This window comes from Merops nubicus, unplaced genomic scaffold, assembly GCF_000691845.1.
Source record: "Merops nubicus isolate BGI_N331 unplaced genomic scaffold, ASM69184v1 scaffold949, whole genome shotgun sequence".
Taxonomy (NCBI): domain Eukaryota; kingdom Metazoa; phylum Chordata; class Aves; order Coraciiformes; family Meropidae; genus Merops; species Merops nubicus.
The window spans coordinates 12029-32512 of NW_008632806.1; the positions used below are offsets into that span (position 1 = coordinate 12029).

The 20484-nt window shown below is 39.7% G+C and overlaps 1 protein-coding gene across 1 annotated transcript in view; it reads right to left on the reverse strand.

The window, feature by feature from the left end:
• Nucleotides 1-1115: 1115 nt before the first annotated feature.
• PTCHD4 (patched domain containing 4) overlaps nucleotides 1116-20484 on the reverse strand; it is an 81969-nt gene continuing 62600 nt past the window's right edge. The window contains exon 3 of the mRNA XM_008947998.1: nucleotides 1116-2749. Within this exon, the coding sequence (XP_008946246.1) occupies nucleotides 1116-2749 (1634 nt within the window). The remainder of the gene's footprint in view (nucleotides 2750-20484) is intronic.

The following is a 20484-nucleotide window of genomic DNA, read 5'->3' on the forward strand; positions in this document are numbered from 1 at the left end:
CGTTTTGCTTAAAGAAGGGGAAAATCCCACTTCCTGCAGCATATTGCAGGGACCAGCAAACATATCCCTGTGTCCGTTGGACCAAATATTTAATGATAATACTGTGCAGGTGCTCCAGAGCTGACTCAGCTGTTCCACGATCACGTTATGCCTGTGATATGCAGTCCATCATTACATTTAAAGTACCTGCTTGATTAATACTCAGTGTTTAATGTCAACACTGTGAAATCAGCATTCAAAAGTGTTACACTGCAGGAACTGCAAATACTGCTGCAGTGATGATGGCCTGGGTTAGTTTTGTGAGATCTGTTCAAGGGGAATTTCACAGCTCAGAAATACCAAAATGTTTGCGTGGTATTCACTACCAGCTGTGACCTCTCGGGTAAAGATCATGTGTCACATTTAAAAAACCAAAATCTTAAAGTTCCAAATGGCTATGATTATTTCTTCTCCTATATAAACAGTACGTCTATAGCAGTATAGCTTTGCCATCCTTCTGTACAATAACACTCAAATTGTGGTGTTACAGATATACACGGCACTAGAATTGGGAAGTACTTTGGCTTAGGTTGTTTTGAGCATCTACTTCCCAGGTGCATAGGTTTCATCTTTAACCAACTGGATAGAGAAAATAAGAAAAGAGTACCATGGCATTTTTTAATCTCTCTTGATCTTGTTCCCTTTTCTCATTTGGAATATTTTTTGTGTTTTTCTTTTCCATGGAGAGTTTTATCAAACAAATCTGCCTTTCTCCTTTCCGTTAACTTAATGGTAACTCTTTTTTTTTTCCCCACCTTTGCTTTAGTCCTACATACAACAGATCAAGCAATTCCCATTAAAGCTACAGTTTGAGATTCAGGAACTCTTAATGGCCAACAGACTCTTCCCTGGTGGAGAATGAGGATTCAAAGGAAACATTTGAGATTATTTTAACTTTCATTATTTTTGTTAAAAATGTTTGCACCTTGATGTGTCATGAATACCCCTTCTTGATCTTCCTTTGCCTTGTCAGACCTGGCCAGCACAAGCAGCTGAGATCTTTGCTCTATTTTCCCTGCATCTCTGTGCAACGCTTTTTTAAAAAGAGAATATACTATTATTTTTTTCTAAGCCTTTCAGACTGCTGTAACGTGATCAGGATTCTCCTGAATCTCTATGCATTCGATCTCTTCCCGTTCCTTCCTTTTGGCCCGTTTCTTTTTCTTGTGGTGCTTTTTGGAAGGTGGGAAAAAGGTTAGAAAGACGGGCAAAATAACAAAACAGTGCAGAAGTGTGCAACTGCCGGCAAGCAGCAAGCATTTGAACAGTGTGAAGGTCAAGTTCGAAGGCACGAAGAGAAGGGGGACCAACCCAATAAGAAAAGAAGAAACGTTCTGCAAAATGGCTGTCCCGTGCTCTTGGAGGGAATTCTTTATACACTGAGTTCGGGTGTGCTCAGTAGCTAGTACAAATGTATAAAGCAGGGGTGCACAGTGATCTATGGCAAAATTCAAAGTGTAGATAAGGCACAGTATAGAAATGCAATCCATGTCTACATTCCATAAGGTCATCAAGCCAAGGACACCCAGCTCTATTGAGGTGACACTAAGAATTAACCAGAAATTTCCCAGAGGATGGATAACCAGGAAAAAGGTCAATATTAACACCAGCAGGATGCCAAAACCAGAAATCAGGACAGGCATAGTTACTGACAAACCGTAGTGGTCCATGAAGACAAAAGTAGGGTTGAACACAATAAACTTGATGCTCTGTATAAGAGAGAGTGGCCTCAGCTTCTCCAACAATTCTATTGCCTCCCTCTGTGTGTTTTCACTAGTCCTGGCCACCAGATACAAACGAGAAGCAATGATGTTGTTCTCATCTCCAGCTTTGGAGAAAATGATGTCATTTTTGAAGTGCTGGAATTCTGGCTTTTTTAAAAAGGAGCTCTGGAGGATGCTGATAAAATCACTTTTGTTGGTCGCACTGATGTTACCCACTCGAAGGTACTGGTAATACTGTTCAATCCAGGACACTGTATTGAACCCCTGGCTTAATGTTTTTAGGTCTTCTTGCACAGTGCCATTCCAGTACTCCAGAGGTTCATAAATGTAGAAACCTATCACTGGGCTATAGTTGCTGAAATACTTTTGCTGTATGAGGGCATAGGAGACGCTTGGAGACTCGCTGGCAAGAAGGTTGATAATGCTGGCTCCATCATTAATCTGTAAGCACCCCATAAAGGAGAAAGAGGCATAGATGAGATACAGTATCACCACAAATGGCTTGACATAGATGTTGGTAATCCACTCGTTGTAATGCTCTCGGAGGAAATGCTGGATAAAGTGATGCTGGTAGGGGTTGGTCTCATGATGAGAAGTATGTTGATGGCCATCATTCATCATTGTCTGGAACCACACAGGTTTCCGGTCCAGGTATTCTGCTGAAGGGATTTTACAGCAGAAGATGCTGTGATAACGATTCTGCTCCAGCTGGCCAGCAAAGACCAGGCAGGAGCCAAAGAAGGAGAAGATATAGAAGTAGTTCAATAGGATGGAGACGCACATGTTCTGGCAAAACACTTTTACAGCTTCAATGTTGGTGAAGGGGCTTGCACCCATGCCGAAGGCTATGAAATACAAGGAGCTTGTCATTGTGTAGGAGACCATGACATCTGAGTAGGCATCTGCTACTCTGTCCTTAAATGGCAGATTCTCTCTGGTTCGACGCCATCCTGAAAGAAGTTCAAACACTCCTTTGGTTCCATGACCTGAAATGAGAAAACAAAGTATATACATGTGCATATAAAAAAGGAGTCCCATCGACCTCTAGGTTTTTCATCCTCCATCAGTCAAAAAATCTCGCCAGCTAAGTTTTATTATGATTTTGTCACCAGTTAAATGGAAAACCGTGAAGTGTTTGTCTAAAGCTAGATACCAGAATTCATATGCAAATGCTTAAATTAACAGCCTGATACTCTGGGACTCCCCATGCTCAGAAATGAAATTATGAAATACTCCTTAAAAGATGCTCATTGATTTTAATGGACATTGAATTAGTTCCCAAATGGACTGCATATAGAGGAGAAAGGAAAACATGAAGTGTAGTTCAAGTCTGGGGTTCATTTTTGAAATTCCTTGTGGCATCCTGCTACGTCTTTCAGTGTTAAAGGGATTCAGCTTGAAACACAAATGCAAGTAACAACATTTTCTTCAAGAGAGTATAAATTACAGGCATTGTTTGAGAAATGAGTAGGTGGGACAAAAAAAGGGACATCTCGGTTCTTCATGCTGGATAAAGTAAAAAATGTACTGTCTTTAAGAGCAAAAAATCAGAATAATTTTTATGATAGTTCTCTACCTACTGAGTGAAACTGGAACTTTGCAGTAATAGTACACAAATTTCCACACTATAGGAAAGCTGGCATGCTGGTGGTAAAGATGGAGGATACAGTATTGTCTAAATCATTGGTCCACATTAATTGTCTAGAAATCACGTGGGGTTTTTTTGGTTGGTTGGTTGGCTGGTTGGTTTTGGGTTTTTTTTTTATGATTATGGCTCTCGCTGTCTCTCTTTCAGCTGTCTAGAGCTCCTCTTGGTGAGAAGGAATTCCCTTAGTTCATGTGAGAGGACATGCAGAAAAGAGTCAGCCATGGTCAGTGTTCTATGACAGGTTCTTATTTTGTATTTCATCCTGAGAAGTATTTTACAGATATGATATTTTAATATATTAAAGCTTAATGGAGACGTACTTTGATTTTACTTCTCACAGTCACAGTCCAGCTATTAAACTTTGGGACAGGATTGTAGAGTTGAAACGAATATCACTAGAAAAGGTTTAACTAGTAAACATTATTAATTATGTATACATATTAATAGAATTTATATGTTGAATATATACATATATACACCCCCATATTGGTTTATTTCCCATTAGAGAATTTTAATTTGGGGGAAGATATAAAAACTAACATTAAAAAGCACAGCAAAAAAAGGTTTGGTCTTCAAATAAAAATTTTGGTCAAAAATTAAACACATATTTGGGTCTGGATGAGAAAGTGGAAAGTTCTCTGCACTTTGGATCAAGCCCTGACTAACTTCTGGACAATGTGAGGAAACACACTACTGAGCAGAGAGAGAAGCAGATTGAAGATGCTACTCCTGCCTCTTTTTGTGCCTTCAGTCTTTACAGTATAAGAATTGCATGCAACAAAACATTCACATAGGTAATTTTCTTGCAACAAAACCAGAAATACAACAAGGGAAGATCTGAAAATACTCAAGTGTGTAACAGTGAATGAAAATTCTGTTGAGTTTGTAACTTGATCTAAATTGTTTGGACTCATACAGCTGCTTACCTTGCCCAAAGCAGACTCCTGACAGCCATTCTACACAAGGAAAACTACATCATCAACTGTCAAATTCTGTGAAAGTTACCTGTTTTATTACAAATCAGTGTCCCCAGTGAAAAATAAACATACAATATTACAGAAGTCTTGTAGCTAGCACAAAGCCTGTATGGAAATGCTGCTCTCTTATGAATCAGAATCTTGGTTCAGGAGGGACCTTGAATTTCCTGGTTAGTTTAGGGTGAGTTTGTTCAAGCTCTTGAAGCATGTCTCTTGCATACTGTCACTTTTGCACCATTAAGCAGAAAGAATGATCTCCTTGGATTGAGTAAAGCTTCAGAATCTGAAGACTTGGATGCAATTCTATATTATGCTTAAAACAAGCATGTCAGTACCCTGCAGGGTGTGGACCAGGCTGGCTGGTCGTGATTTCCAGTGTCCATGTCCTGGCATAGTTTAATTTAAAGGTGGAGGGAACAGAATCATTTAAGTTGGAAAGGACCATTAAAATCGTCAAGTCCAACTGTAAATCCAACACTATCAAGTCCACCACTAAACCAGGTCACTAAGCACCACGTGTACACATCTTTCAAACATCTCCAGGGATGGTGGCTCACCACTCCCATGAACACCCTGTTCCAGGGCCTGACAATCCTTTCATTGAAGAAGCTTTTCCTAGTGCCCAACCTAAAATGCTTCTGGTGCAACTAGAGGCTGTTTTCTCATGTTCTGTTACTTGTTACTTAGGAGAGAGACAGACCTCCACCTTGCCACAACCTACTTTGAGGTACTTGTAGAGAACAAGAAGGACTCTTCTGGTCCTCCTTTTCTCCAGGCTAAACAACCCCAGTTCCCTCAGCTGCTCCTCATAAGACACATTCCCCAGAACCTATACTAGCTTTGTTGCACTTTTTTGGACATGCTCCAGCATCAAAAGGGATGTGTTTCATTCTTTTTTGGGAACAGTAGAACACAGTGATCTCCTTCAGATATCTGTGCTTGCCCTCTCTCCACCTTCAAACTGATTCAGGATGATTCTTTTCCAGATATTTCTGAAAAAGTCCCTTTTATGTATGCCTTTACCACTTAGAACTTGTTCATATCTCCTACGTCCATATCTCCACCCCACATGTCCTCTCTTTTTGAACTAGCTCCTGACCTCATTCTTGTCCCTCTCTCTATTCCAGCTTCAGGCACCCATCTTCTTTCTTTGTTTTTGACTTTCGACTTTTATGAGGAAGGGATGAGTAGTACCACAGGATTTCCTGCTCCTACTGCTGATGTCATTCCTTCTATCTCCCTATCCCATCAAGACTCTTCCACTGGGAGCAGAACGATCTTACTGAGCACAGGTGTTTTCTACCTCAGTTTCCTCTCTTTCCCCAGACACTCCCAGGTACCTTGCTTTGATCTAAACAAAGAGAATCCTCAGTTTACAGACCTCACATTGCAAACACTGATTTAGGGTCTGGCTGGGACTTTGAGAACATCTTTCCTCTCTTAAATTCTCTCCCGTGCCTTTAACTACATAATGGTAACCACACTGGGTTGAACCAAGGATTGTTCTACTTCTGTCTAGTCGACCTGACAAAGTACAGGGATAGATTTTCAAGAAAAGGATGTTGGTAGCTAGACACTCACAGAGTAATTCTTTTCCATTTCAGCCTCTGAGATTTTTTACTTCAGCCAAATGGCCTGCCAAAACCAGAGGCTATTTTGCAACACCACGTTTGGAGGCACTGAGGGACTTTTTTTCATCTATCTAATCAATCACTCATACTTTTGGCCACCACAGCCTCCTGCTACCAGGAGCTTTATAATTTAATTACTTCCTGAGCAAAGGAAGGACATGCTTTTGTTTGTTTCAAACTCTGAGCCAGTAAAACTTTATGGCTGAACTAAGCAAAATGTGAACCTATTGGTCCATGAGCAGCATTTTTAATAGAACTTGTTCTATCCATGTGTCCTTTGTTCCTGGGACCATCCGTTGTAATAGTCTTAGCATTTCTCACCCTTCTGACACCTCTGCTTGACCACACATCCACATCTAGATGTGTGGTCCCTTGATGACTGTCCAAGATGCATGTGTTAATTTGCCATATGGGTGTTGCCAATAAAATATAAAATAGTTGAGTTCTGCCTTCTACCTCCTCTAGAAAGTACTAATCTGGGATATTTACCTCTTTCTAGGCATCAATTTTTACAAAGCTTCTAGGACCGCAGTAGTCTCTAAGATCTCTATTCCTCTTCTAGAGGTGACTGAAATGGGCCCATTATTTCCAGGCTGTTATATATGCAAATATGTGGAGAAAATAACTGTAGGGGCCTCTTGTTAGGAATCAGCTAAAATTGATTGGCAAGATGAAATAAAAAAGAAAAGATTCTGAAAATGTTAAAAGAGGTACAGTGGGACATTGAAATGATTTTAAATTGTAAATTTATCAGAAGCCCTTTTAATAGGACTTCAGAGTTGAAACTTTGCCATATTTTATAACTTTTAGTGTATCATATACTCACAGTGATGAGTACATGGGTCTTAGAGTAGGTACACAATGACTAAGAGGGATTTTATTGTGAAACAGGTATGTATGCAAATTCTACCCAAGGTGTTTACACTAACATGTATGCACAAACTTGTGTTGATATTGAAAATTAAAATCCTGTAACTCAACTCTAGATTGTTTTTTTTTCCTAATAGAACAAAGAGTATCTTAAGGAAAGAAAATATTGATATTTGTAAGCTCTTTAAGGATGAAGATTGGCACTGGTTTTCTTGTGATTATTATTATTACACAAATGTAAAATTTCCACTTGCCCTTATTTAACAGATAACTCCAGCTCTATCACACAAAGACAGGAATTGGGGACCATAGGACAGTAATTCCCTTAGACCACAAGAAAAAATCTGCCTGATTGATTTTCCCACATTACTCTAATACCAAATTTTCCAGTCAGCCTCTGTGGTTCTCCCTAGATAAGAAAGTCTATTCCCCTGTCCTAAGAACGATACAAATCCATATTTTTTCTGAACATTTTCCAACATTTCTGATGATTCAGGCACCACAGTCACTCTGTAAAACTAGATCCCTTCAGCTTCATCGCTGATGTCACTGACAACATTGACAGTGGAGTTAAATTCACTGAGCAGTTCTAGGAAGATTCACAGGGTCTTTGGCTCTGGGTCAAAACTGCCAAATTTCTTCAGTACTAACATGACATGAACAAAGTACAGCAATTTTTTTGTTTGACAGACAAGCGATGGCCTATGTCTACTTAAGAAGAAAGGAGACAACATAAATTTTTATTCCATTACCTGTGAGGTTAGGAGAGCAAATAATGGAGGTTGCAGAGAAGGTGGAAATGTATCACGTTCTTTCTGTCTCAAATTTCAAAACAAAAAGTTCATTATGAGCAGATATAAAATAAGTTTGAAGAAGACAGGGATAGAAATAAGTGGAAATAACAGGTTAAAGACCACTTGATTCAGTTAAATTTAAAGCTGAAAAAAAAAATAATAAAGAAGCCTTAAATTTTCAAGCTGGAAGAGCCTGGAGAAATGAATCAATAAAAAACTAAACTAAAGCAATCTCTGAACTATTAGCCATCACCTTAGAGAATGAATGTAGATAGGATGGTCAAAGAAGAATAGAGAGAAGAAGCATATTATCTATCTTCAAAGAGGAGAAAGAAGATGACCTGCAGAAGGAAATACCCATCAGCTTAGCTCCTATCTGAAAAGATAATAGAATTAGCATTGGCAAGCCAGTTTACCATCACTAAGAGGATAGGAAGGTGATAAGAAAAAGCTGATATAGATTTATCAAAACCAAATAATCTCAAGTCAACCTAATTTCTTGCTTTGAAAAGGAACTAATGGAAACAAGAAGGAAACAGGCTATCTATCTCAGTAAGGCTTTAAATGTCTTTCTACTGGACTTAGCAATTTTTTTTCATGCTATAATACTTAGTATTCTGACAAGCAAATTAAGGGAATATCTGTCTAGAGGAAAATATGGGAAAAAAGTATTCAACTTGAAAGTATGCACATTTTTCAGTGATTTGCACAGGGACCCTATAAGAGAGATTGCATTAAAGGTCCATCTTGGGCCTGCTTCTTTTTGATATTTTCCAGTAATGATATGGACACTTGTGGAATTTGTGTGTGAGGCTAAACTGTGGAGGAGTCCAAATCTTCTTTAAAGCAAGACTTTAAACTTGGAGAAGCGTTCAGGAATCAGTAGGATGAAATTTAATGAAGATGAATGCAAGGCACTGTGTTAGGAAATCAAATTAAGGATGTGCATAACAAGGAATAAGAGGTGAAGAAGTGAGAGAGAAGATTGTTCTGAGGATATGGGGAACTTCAAAGGGAAAAATTAAAAAATGTTCTGTTACAACACATAAAAGGCTGACTTAACAGTAATTTAAAATTTTGGAGGCAATTATTTTGCTTATTCTAGTATGATGGAGGCATAAACTGGAGCCCTGTTTTAAAATGTGGCATGATATTTTCATAGAACCATAGAATGGACTGAACTGGAAGGAAACTTTAAAGACTGTCTAGTTCTAGTCCTCTTGCTTTGGGCAGGGGCATTTAAAAAAAAAAAACATGGAAAAATTAGGGTGAACACGTTGGGGAATAAACTTTTTGTCCTTATGGACTGGAATGCCAATGGGGTCTCAGTAACATTCAACATGAAAAAAAATATGAAGAGGAGAGCAATATATTTTTTCTCATTTCTGCTGGGAAGAGGACAAGAAATCATTAGTTTCATTTGTAGAAAAAAAACCAATTTAGGTCAAATATCAGGAAAACCAAAGCTTTCTTCTCTAAGGTTAATAAAACAGTAGAACACACTATCTAAGGAGGTCATAAAGTCTTCATTGCAAGCCTGAATTAACAAATATTGATGGAGGTGAAAGTTATGTCCTGTGTTAGTGCTGTGAGGTGGATTCCGTGCAGATTCCTGAGGTCTCTTACCTCATCCTACCAAACTTTGACTTAGGATACTTAGGATTACTTAAGCATAAAAACCAGTCTGCCTTCTGTGTTGTCTTAACCAAAGCATGTGTGTTCAGCATTTATCTGTCTCTTTTGCCACAACCCACCAACTTCTCAGGATAGGAATTTGATCTGCGTTTATCACTCAGCATAATACCCACTGAGACCTCAGTCTGAAATCACTGAGCACTGCTGGAAGGAGAGGCTGCATAGTGCCAGCTTTTGTAGACTTTGTAGGAAGGAAGACAAGCATGACTGCACTTTTTTTTGAGTCAAGACATAAAGAAGAAGGATTGTTGCTGTAGGTGATAGTCATCCATGTGGTGATATGCTGTCTATGTTATATTTCAAATAAGAAAAAAGCCTTATAAGTAAGTGTCATAACACTGCTTTACTCAACATTCCTGAACTAAAAAAATACAACTAGTATGTTCAGTTTTCATTAACAGCCACACGTATAATCTTGTCATATGTATATACTGGAGAAGGAGGAGGAAGGCCACGAAGTTGATGCAGGGGCTGGAGCATCTCTGCTGTGAGGATAGGCTGAGGGCACTGGGATTGTTCAGCCTGGAGAAGAGAAGACTCTGGGGGGACCTTATAACTGCCTGCCAACACCCGAAGGGAACCTACAGGAAGGATGGAGAGGGACTTTTCACAAGAGTATCCAACAACAGGACAAGGGGAAATGGTTTTAAATTGAAGGAGAGTAGGTTTAGACTGGATCTTAGGAAGAAGTTCTTCAGCATGAGGGTGGTGAGACTCTGGACTAGATTGCCCAGAGAGGTTGTGGATGTCCCCCTCTGGAGTTGTTTAAGGCCAGGTTGGATGAGCCTTTGAGTAATCCAGTCTAGCTGAGAGGCATCCCTGCAGGGAGGCTGGATTGAATGATCTCTAGGGTCCCTTCCAACCTAAACCATTCTATGATTCTATGGCTTTGTATGCTCCCAGGCTGACAGCTTCTTCTGCTGACCAATTGCCCAACATAGAAGGATAGTATCATCAACAGGCAAACCAAGAGCCAAAGTTCTACCTCCACTCTGAAATCATACACCAGCAATGCAATCTGCCAGACCCCTGGAGGAACAAGTCAATACATTCACTCACAGCACAGGATGTGCAGAAGGGAGACAGCTGGCCAAGGAACCATGCCATGGGAGATGGAACCAGCCAGATGAGGAGTCCAATTCAATTATATAGTAACTTTCAGGAGAGAGACTCATGATCTTGAGTTGGGGATGTCCCTGTTTACTGCAGGGGGCTTGGACTAGATTGACTAGAGGGAAGCCAGTCGATGATTCTATGGTTCTATAGATGCAAGAAGAGTTTTCCTTTAAACCATAGTGGTGTGCACTAAGCATATTTTGAAGTTAAAATTCTTTGCCTCTGTGCCTGCTGGAAATAATGCTTCCATTATTTTGTCTAGAAGAACAACCTCTAACTCCTTGATGGGTGAACTGCCATTTTCTTCCCCCCTGGGAACAAGCAAAGAGGGCACAGGGAGACTTTTTTTCTTCCTTAGGACTAGAGAGGCAAATCCATCTCCTGGAAAAACTGGGCTGGTTTTATTTAATTAATGCCCCTTTATAACAAGGGCCATGGCCATTAGTAGCATTTAACATGACCTTTTCTCTCTCTAAGTAAATGTTCTAAGAGAATACAGTTTATTTAGGTGAAGCTTAACAGCCTGTGGTATTCAGAGGTGAGACTGATCGAATATTCTCCTCTGGCCTTAAAATTTATGAAACTATTAACTTACACCAGGTCTATTTATTTGAAAATACACCCCATTTTAGATAGTTTAGGCTCACATAAACACTTTTTTTACAGAGGAGAAACTTTGCATCTCCACACAGTGCAATGTAGGATGCATTTGTTCTGCATAATCACTGTTAGGATCCTCACATTTAGAAAACTGAAGCAGAGAGATTAAGCAAATTAATCACAGTCACCAAGGATCACCCACATTTCAGAAGGGAAGAGGCAGCAGAAAGAATGATTAAATTACTTCTTTATGGAGAGTCCTTGGGGTCCTTGATGCAGTAGGCAGAGAAGATTTGAAGCTTGGTGATATCTGAGGATGAATTAGAATATACAAGTAAATGTGTACCTTAATCTAGATCCCATTCCATAAAGGTAAATCTCAGCACAATGCATCTGGGCAAGAAGTGGACCTTTACCACAAGACTGAGCAAGCAACTTCCCAGCTTGATTAAGGATAAGGAGAAGAGGGGGTATATTTTTAAAAACTAATCTAAAATATAGGTAGGAAATGAATAGTTTTATTTTTCTGTCTGTCTAGATAACTCTAAAATGACGTGGAATTCTCCACGTAGCTGGATTGGTGACCATTTCTTCTTTATTTAGTTTTCCCTTAGCTTTTGTGCTTTTTTTATTGGCAACTAGAGTGACTAAGGAGGTCTGATGAGGCAGATAGGGGACTAGATTACTGCCAGTGTTTAGTGGCTTACTCTTTCTCCAGAACCTCAGAAGTAGTGAAGGACCTCATCCTACCAGTAAGATTCCTGGGATGGTTCAGACTTTGGGCACAGAGGGTCTAAATGTGGAAGCAATTCACCACTGCATACCATTGTCCAAAGGCTGGAGTTTCCTTGAGACATGAGGACTATCAGTGATATTACAGTATTTACAGCTCCTGAATGTCACTAAGCTTGCAGCAACAAATATGCAAAGTCCAGCCAAGATCTGCTGATAAATCTCTTGTAGAAATATTGTTTTCACTGAACATAAAATTTTTTATCTCATTTGCTGCATTTTGTGATATTAAAAAACATCTAAACAGAGAAATTAAATCATTTCTAGGTACATTCTGCTTGCAATGCCAAGGCATACACATTTTTTTCTCTAACCAGATTTATGCAGATGTGCTGACAGAGAGGTTTACACCTTGCTGTGACTTTCCATCTTGAAAAGTATGCAGAGTAGAATTGTTCTTTTAAGTAAGAGATCCCTATCATAACAAGCTGTCTATTTTATAGAACTGAGGTTTAAAGGAGTGTTTAACCAAGAGCAATGAAACCTCAGCCAGAAGAAACACGTGTCTTTGGCAACAAGGACCTCAGAGAAATCTCCAGTGCTACATAAGGGATTTTGGCATTGCTGGATTTTAACACTTTAAACAAATACAACAAATACAGCAAATGCATTTAAAGCTATCCCAAATATCATAAATGAAGTCAGCTATTCTTAATAGATATTTCAGTTTCCTTAGAAACATTTCTGCCAGACTATGGTCACTTTTGGGCCTGAACACACGAGTGGCTTCCAGCTCCCAGGTTTTGGTGTTGTCCCCATTACAACATGAACAACATCACAAAAAAATAGCAGTGCATTATGGGGCACTACTGTTAAAGACACAAACCATGGCTGATGCCTTCATGTGTGCTCCATGTGACTGCATTTATTTCTTCCTGCACGAGCACTTCTGAAAGCCTTTTAAATAATTCTGGGAGTTGCTGATGAAAGCAAAACGTAAAAGAGTTAGTCTCCTTGTGGGCATTTCAGTGGAGCCTGGCAGATAGCAACTCCATGAAAAAAAAACCAATGAGGAGAGAGGGAAACATCTGATTCTGGCTGGTGTTTGCTGTAAAATGGTGTTTCAGAAGAGCTCAGTCTCAGCCTAACACTGCTCCCATAAAATAGTGCCAACTTCTTAACCACAGCCATAGCTGCTGTAGCTATTCTCCCTGGAGTGACTACAGCAGAAGGAAGTCTATAGAGAAACATGCCTGTAGAAGCAGAAAATGTTGTAGTGAAGTAGAAGTCATAGCAGAGTCCCCCTGTTAATTTGCCTTCCAAGATCCTAAGGAACATCAATCCGTAAATCACATTAATGCCAATTTGTTGGAAATACAGATGATGACAGTTCACAGTTCACACGCTCTTTTTGTCTCCTTTCTTTCAGGTACTCTCTTCAGAAGATGAGAACCTTCTTTATGTGCTCTTTACTGGCCCCTCACTCTACCCTTTCCCATCCACCTCCAAATATATGTTGTCCCAGACAACGTAAAGAAACCTAGAGGTGAGGAAACAGCTATGGGAACAGGGCTAAATCACATGGTGATCATTTACTTACATATCACATCCCTTCAGCACATCCTCAGTCTTTCATCAGTTTCTGTTTCTCATTTTGCAGACTCTCCAAGGCAAACTCTCCAAGGTCTCTGTTTGCACAGAGACCAGCGTGTTGGGACCTTGATCTTGATTTGAATTAAGAGTAATTAATGCTTACATAAATTTGGCATCTCTGATTTTGAATCTTATCCAGTTTTGAATCTCTCATACTGACGAGGCCTTTCCAGAGCTTCACCATAAGCATCCCTGGGTAGAAGCCCAGAGTTGAACACTGGAGATGAGCCAAAGACTGCTAGTCCAGACACAAACATATTTCTAATGACACTGTAGTGATACCACTTTGTATTCAAGGTTTGTTTGCTACAGTTCACTTTAAGGTCAAATTTTATAATTTTTCATGCCTAGAAGCTCCTCTTCTTCTTGTTAGAAGGAAATGAAATATTAAAGAGCAACTCCCCCACCCCAAGCATTGAAACCGCTGAGCATGGAGAACATTTCAATGGATGTGATTACTCACCAGGCTGCACACCTCATTATGTGAGATTTACGTCTGAGCTAACGTATACTGCTTGCAAATTGTATATAAAGTTGGAATCCTGCTTAGTTTTCTGCTGTGCTTAGCAATGAATTAAAATCCCTTTTCCTCTTTCTCATCTAAGCCTTTTAATGAACATTGTAAACAAGGACTGCACATATGGAAATTGTTATTTATTGATAGAAGTGACATATAGAAGACAAGGGAATGAATTTAGATCAAGCTATTAATGAATTTCTTATATATTCTTCTATGCTAAAAGCAGAGGATGTGTTTGTGACACTGATAAGAATGTTTTGTTTATCACACAAACTTGATAATCCAGTAAAGAAAGAAAATTAGATGAATAAGGTAACAGTGAGTCTCAAGAAAAGAAGATGCTTTGATCAAGTGTGGATACTGGCATCCAGGAAAAACAAAATTCTATACATGAATCATTATAGAAACAATGAATTTGGTCCTTTGCTACTCTCTGGCAGAGAGAAGGTAATTGTGGTTTCTTCAAAGAAATTAAAAAAAAAATAGAAAAAGGTTAAATTGTTGGACAAGCAAATAAAAGGTGTGAAAGAATCCATGTCCAGAAAATGACCAGTCCTTTTGTAAGTTTGAGCAAATGATGAGAGCACCTGAGTGTTTGGAGACAGTGGGACAACTTTCTGGAGTTACCCATGAGGGAATTGTCTGATGTGTGCAGTCATGGGACCTGGTTCTGATAAGGGAAAACTTTTACCTTTCAGTGACAAGATGTATTCTTCTGCACCATCTGAAGTTTCTGAACTGTAGGATGTCAGAGTATAATAAGCAATAAGCAGGAAAATGTTCACTCTTCCCTTTCCCCAGTGAAATTAGTCATCCAAATGACTGATGTCCCCTTGCCTGAACAGATGGAAACTCCTGGCTGAAGGTTTCTGGGGATTATTCTCCATTGGACAGGGATATAGCTTGTGTGATCACAGATATTTCTCACACATACTCAAAGCTTAATGGGGCACTATGTTTTCACAATGCCTGAAGATCTGGTCCTGTAGTTATCTTGGTTCTTGGGGGTTGTAATACACTGAAGAGCATGAGTATTCTCTGCTGATTGAAAATCAGCTCTGAAGTAGCTGATTTTCAGTTGCTACCCCAGGGCCAAGTCCTAGCTGAGAAAAGCAGTGCTCACTTCTATCTCAATAATTAATGTGGGTCAAATCCATTAATTTGTAATAATTTCTATCTGGAAATTACAGCAACCAGTAACCCTGTGGTGCAGAGCATAACACACCTGCTCTTCATTCGGCCACTGAGGTTTCTATCTAAACTACTTATCTTGATGTAAAAACACATCTTTTCTGCAATGAAGAGAGAACTCCAGACCAAAGGGAATGAACCCATCTGCTGACAGGGTGATATTTTTAACAGTGCTGTTAGTGTAGGATTTGCTGACTTTTGTTTACTTCAGAAAAGAGCTGGGAAAGGCAGAGGGGGGGTATTAACCTTTCGCTTCTCTTTGCTGGGAGTGAAGGAAATGCAGGAGACTGACTCAGCAGTTTGCAGAGCACATACTAAAATCTCCCTTTTCCTTCTGAAAAAGCTCTGGTTCTGCATTGCACAGGCTGCTCTGCTGCCCTTGCCAAGCCTGAGACGGTGCTCGAGAAGGAGGCGTTTGGAGCAGTGCAGCACCACAGCCCTGGCTCGGGTTGTCCCTCTGCTGGGACTGCTCAGCACCATCCTGCTCAGCTGAGAGACACAGGCAGCTGCTGAGGCAGCCATGGGGCTGCTGCCCCACCTCACCATACACGAGCTGTGCTGCTCACATGGCAGCACTGTGGAGAGGTAACAGAGCTCTCCCATATTCCCAGCTTCTCCCTATAAATTTACCCTGAGTATTGAAGGTTGCAAATCCAGGATGTGTAGGTTATGTATATACCATTTATCAAGCAGCAGAGAATGCTCTATGTGCAGGAATTCATTCAGCTGAGCTGCCAAACGGTTCTAGTGGTCCTCAGCATGTTTCTGCATGGGCAAAAGCCTATCCTTGGACCTAAGATTTTCCTCTCATTAGCCAAAGAATGAAAAGGAAAATGAACCAAAGAGAGAATCGATTTATCCAGATGACTGGAGTAAAATCCTAATCCTTATGTTTCATTATGCAGAGCTATTGAAAAATTACAGCTGCAACACATTGATGTGACATTTGCTGCTCCATGACTCTGAGCTAGACTCGTATCCAAGTTGTTCAACAACCTGTAACACTAATATGGACCATGCAGGAGGTTAGGAGGACTTGCATACATTCATGGAGGAAAACTGCATGAAAAGGGTCATTGAAGTCAGAGACAACACATTGGGACATTGAAGACAACGAGTGAGCCAAGAAGCAGCTGGAGCCTCCAGGGAGTGTTTGGGAAAGTAGGACTTTACTCTTGACCTGTTGAAATTCTCATTTTTAAAGCACTTTCCATTAGCTACTATGAGAGATAGAATGCTGAGCTAGATAAACACCTTGGCCTGAATCAGTCTGAATGCTTTTACATCCCTAGGTATTCATGGTGCTGAGAGCATTAAAATCCATATGCACATAAAGAATGCACTAAAGCTGTGAAACTCTTCTGTCCCTTCATTGTGGCATTTAAGCATTTGACTTTACTGATTTTATTCTTAAATTAACAGCATTTAGGAACCTGTCCTTAAATTCCTAGAAATCCTTGTCCCATTCACTGCATTGTCTCAGGTCTTATGCGCTCTCATCGTTTGTACACAGCACTAATTACAACTGGATTATTTTGCCACGGGTTGATATGGCAGTGCACGCATCAATTCCCACATGCACTACATGTATTAATGAATATCATGACCTCTGTGAGATTGTGATGGATATTACACCAATTTTATGGCATGGAAATGGAAGATAAAAAATCCAGTTTTAAAATTTCACCAGGATCCCTCGGTGAGCCTTTGGCATTCATTAGGCCTGGCTTTTCTCAAGTAACACAAGACTTTCATAGCAATTTATGTGCTTAAAGACAGATATCAACCAACATATACATATGTTGTACTTGGGGATTCATACTGCTGTGTTTTTTTGGTTTTGGGTGTTTGTTTTTTTTTTCTTGCAAGCCTTAGACTCCTTCCCCTGTTGCTTTTCAGCCTTTTCAAGAGGCAGGGCTGCCACCAATAAATTGGTGGCAATTTATCCCTCTGATTCACCCCCCTGATCCACTGGCCAGAGTACCCTGTGAGGAGCTAGAATTAGACCAAGCAGCTCTTTCCCAGTTTTGTGGTGCATGGCCTCATCTTCAAGCTGCTCTTCATAAAACCTGGTTAAATGGTTGTAAAAAAAGGCACAAGATGAGCTTCCTTTTCATGGCAAGATTCCCACACACAGATATGCCCAGCATTGGCATTAAAAATATGAGTGGGCTGGCTTTTGCAGGACTTTAAAAAAAGCCTTTTCCAGTTAGCATTTAGCAGCTCATTAATGTATCTGAAACCTAACCTTTCACAATCTGTCTCAGGGGAGTATAATTAAGCTTTCACTTAATTATTATGCTGACTAAACTCACTGTAGCCTTAAAACAATATATGAGAAATGCTTCTGTTTTGCTAGGAATACCAGGAGCAGTGAGCCAGCTGGCTGCCCACCCTTTTCCCAGTATTATTTTGAATATCCATAATTTCAGCTACGAATAATTTTGACCATGAAATTAGTTTGAATGTGTACTTTCCTAATACCTCAAGGAGGAAGAGAGTGAGAGAAGGATGGGAGAGGGAGTGCTTTCTCTAATTAATAGTTTGTTGTGCACCGGTCCCCACAGAAGTTGTTGGAGATGCTAATCTACATCTATTCTAATGAATTAGATATTTCTAGGGTTCATTTTGTGCCATGGAGGCCAGCTGGTGTAATCTAAGCATTACTATGTGATTTTTACCTCTTTAGCCTCCAAAATAGAACAGCCACATCCAAACCCTGATTTACAACTGGGAATTACTTGAGAAAGTGCCACGGACAGGGCAATATTGTGCCAAGGAGCATGCAAACAATTTAAAACTGTATGGACAGTTACAGTCCTGGCCCTGTTCTATTTTCTAGAAAAAGCTTTAGTCAAAGGTTGATGTAGTTCTGCCACTGTGCACAGACCAGAACCACCCGGATGATTAATTCCCTGCTTCTAGTGAGGTTCCTAATTTTGACTTTCGTGTCTATAAATGTGTGGGGATTCTTAATCCTTTTGTGGACATTGAAAGTCTGTGATTCTGTGAAGAAAGCACAATATGCTAATTCAGTTTGTATTATTTTGATAAAAATCCAACAGCCACACTGGTTGAAAGGACCTTCAGCTGTCCTGTGGGAAGGGAGAGAGTCTGCTTTAATTCATGGGGTAACTGGCAGGATAGCATGTCACTAGTGCCAGCATTGGGACCAAACCTTCACCTGTCCTGAACTCATCACTCCCTTCTGACTTTACTGTGTGCTTTCACTAACTTCTCCAGCCTTTAAGAAACATTTCATGGCAATAGGAATAGGGAAGTTGATCTCTGCCCTTCTTTTTGTCTGATGTGCTGATTCAGCTGTCTTTCTTCTCTAAGAAGTCTGACAAATAGATTACCTCTTATAAGAAAACCAGTGCTGTGAAAAAGAGGAGGAAAGAGGAAACTGCTCCATCCAACTCCTTCAAACCCTCTGGTTTTAGTGCTTTTGATACACTCTAAAATGTTGCATTGTCAGTCATTGCAGTGAGTGTAAAGCTGAGATAACCTGAGCCCAGACGACGGATCATGTCTGAGTGTTTGCTAGATGTAACTGATAGAAAAAAAAGTTGGAAAGAAGCAGCTTCTTAGCCTGTTACCAAAAGATAGTTTTGCTTGCTAAGCTTGGAAGAAAGAAAATTATAATCTACACCAGAAGCAAGGTGCTGGCTTTTCTCAATGAATCACTGATCTCATGGCATGCTTCTTTTTATTACTTCTATGTCAGCAAAGCTTTGTGAGCACCAGTTCATAATGGGCTTTCAGTACATTGAATTTACTCAGAAGAGCAAATAACAATAAATATAAAATGAATGAACTATAGATATAAATCACTGTAATTTAAATGTGGGACACAATGCAAATTTATGATTTGTTTTAGAAAGAGATTTTAAGATTACTTACCTCCTACAGGAACCTATAAATCAGTTTATTTTACATGATTGCTTCTGAGAATGTTGCCCATTCATCCAAACTATGAGATCTTAAATGGCTGTTTCTTTTCAGTTTTAAAGAACTAGAAGTGATTTTGGATATTGTCATGAGTTATCATTAGAAGACTGAGCCAGAAATTTGTACAGTTTCAGTCTATATCTCTCAAGCTGATAAATGATTTTTGTACTGTCATTTTCATTCATGAGGCTCCAATTGCACTGTGCAAATATAAAGATTGCTAAAAGCAAACCAGAGCACTGAGGCAGAAGTTACAAATGTAACAGCAAGGACTATTAAAATTCTTTCTTCTTACAACATTGTCTGCAATCTGTAAGATGCACCCTGTGTCTTCCAAAGTATAATTTTCGGGAGAAGCAATAAATTACAGAAACAAATATTTATCCATAAGAAATGACTACATAATCTGCATTTTGAAACATCTTTTTTAGGTATAATCTTATTCTTACATCTGTAACATTAATAGCAAGTTGTCTTTTAAAAAGGAAGGTGAAGGCTTCATGTAGCAGTGCTCCCACTATTCATGGAGTTCTGCTGCCCTAACACCAGATTACTCCAGCCTTGTGCTGCTTTCTCAGGTTTTGCAGCATCACCTGGGATTTCTCAAACAGCTCCAGTTTCTAGTGTCCCAGGACTGTGCAAGAATTCCACCCCTCAGCTGAGCAAAATGAAGTTTTCTGCACTCCTAATTTGCAAAGAAAACTCCCACATTATGACACCAGACTACCAGAAGAGTACAAAAAAAGCCACAAACGTTACTTTCTTTTCCTCTTATTTTTGCCCTTAAAAATTTAAAGCCTATTTCATGGTGAATTCTGCTAAAAAAGCTTTCACCCTGTGGAACCTTTTTCTGGGTAGTTCAATTGATTTGTAAGTGGTTCTCATGCTTCTGCACAAATTCCAGTAAACCAGAATTATTTTCTTTCTAATTAGCAGCTCTTTACTGTCTTAAAAGTTATCTATGGGATGTAAGAGGTCCCTTTCTTCTAATGTATCTTTTTCTTTCTTTCCTGAATGTTGGTTAAGCTGTAAACCACACAACTTCACCTCAGCTGCTACAATTTCAGCTGGTAATGCCTCACAGAACACATATTAAGAGCTCGTTAGTTTTACAGGGTACTGTTCTCAGTGATGGGGATTTATCTCACTGAGCAGAGGCCATAGGATTCTTCAGTGCCTCCTTCCAGGGCAAGGCATGAAAAGAGCTTTCCTCTGACTTACTCTGTTCCATAATGCCTGTCACCTGGTTGTCCCTGTCAGGCACGCATGACCTCTAAATCAATCACATCACCATATCCCAGGAGGAGAGGGAGAAGCCTGTGGACTAAAAGTCAAAGCTAGAT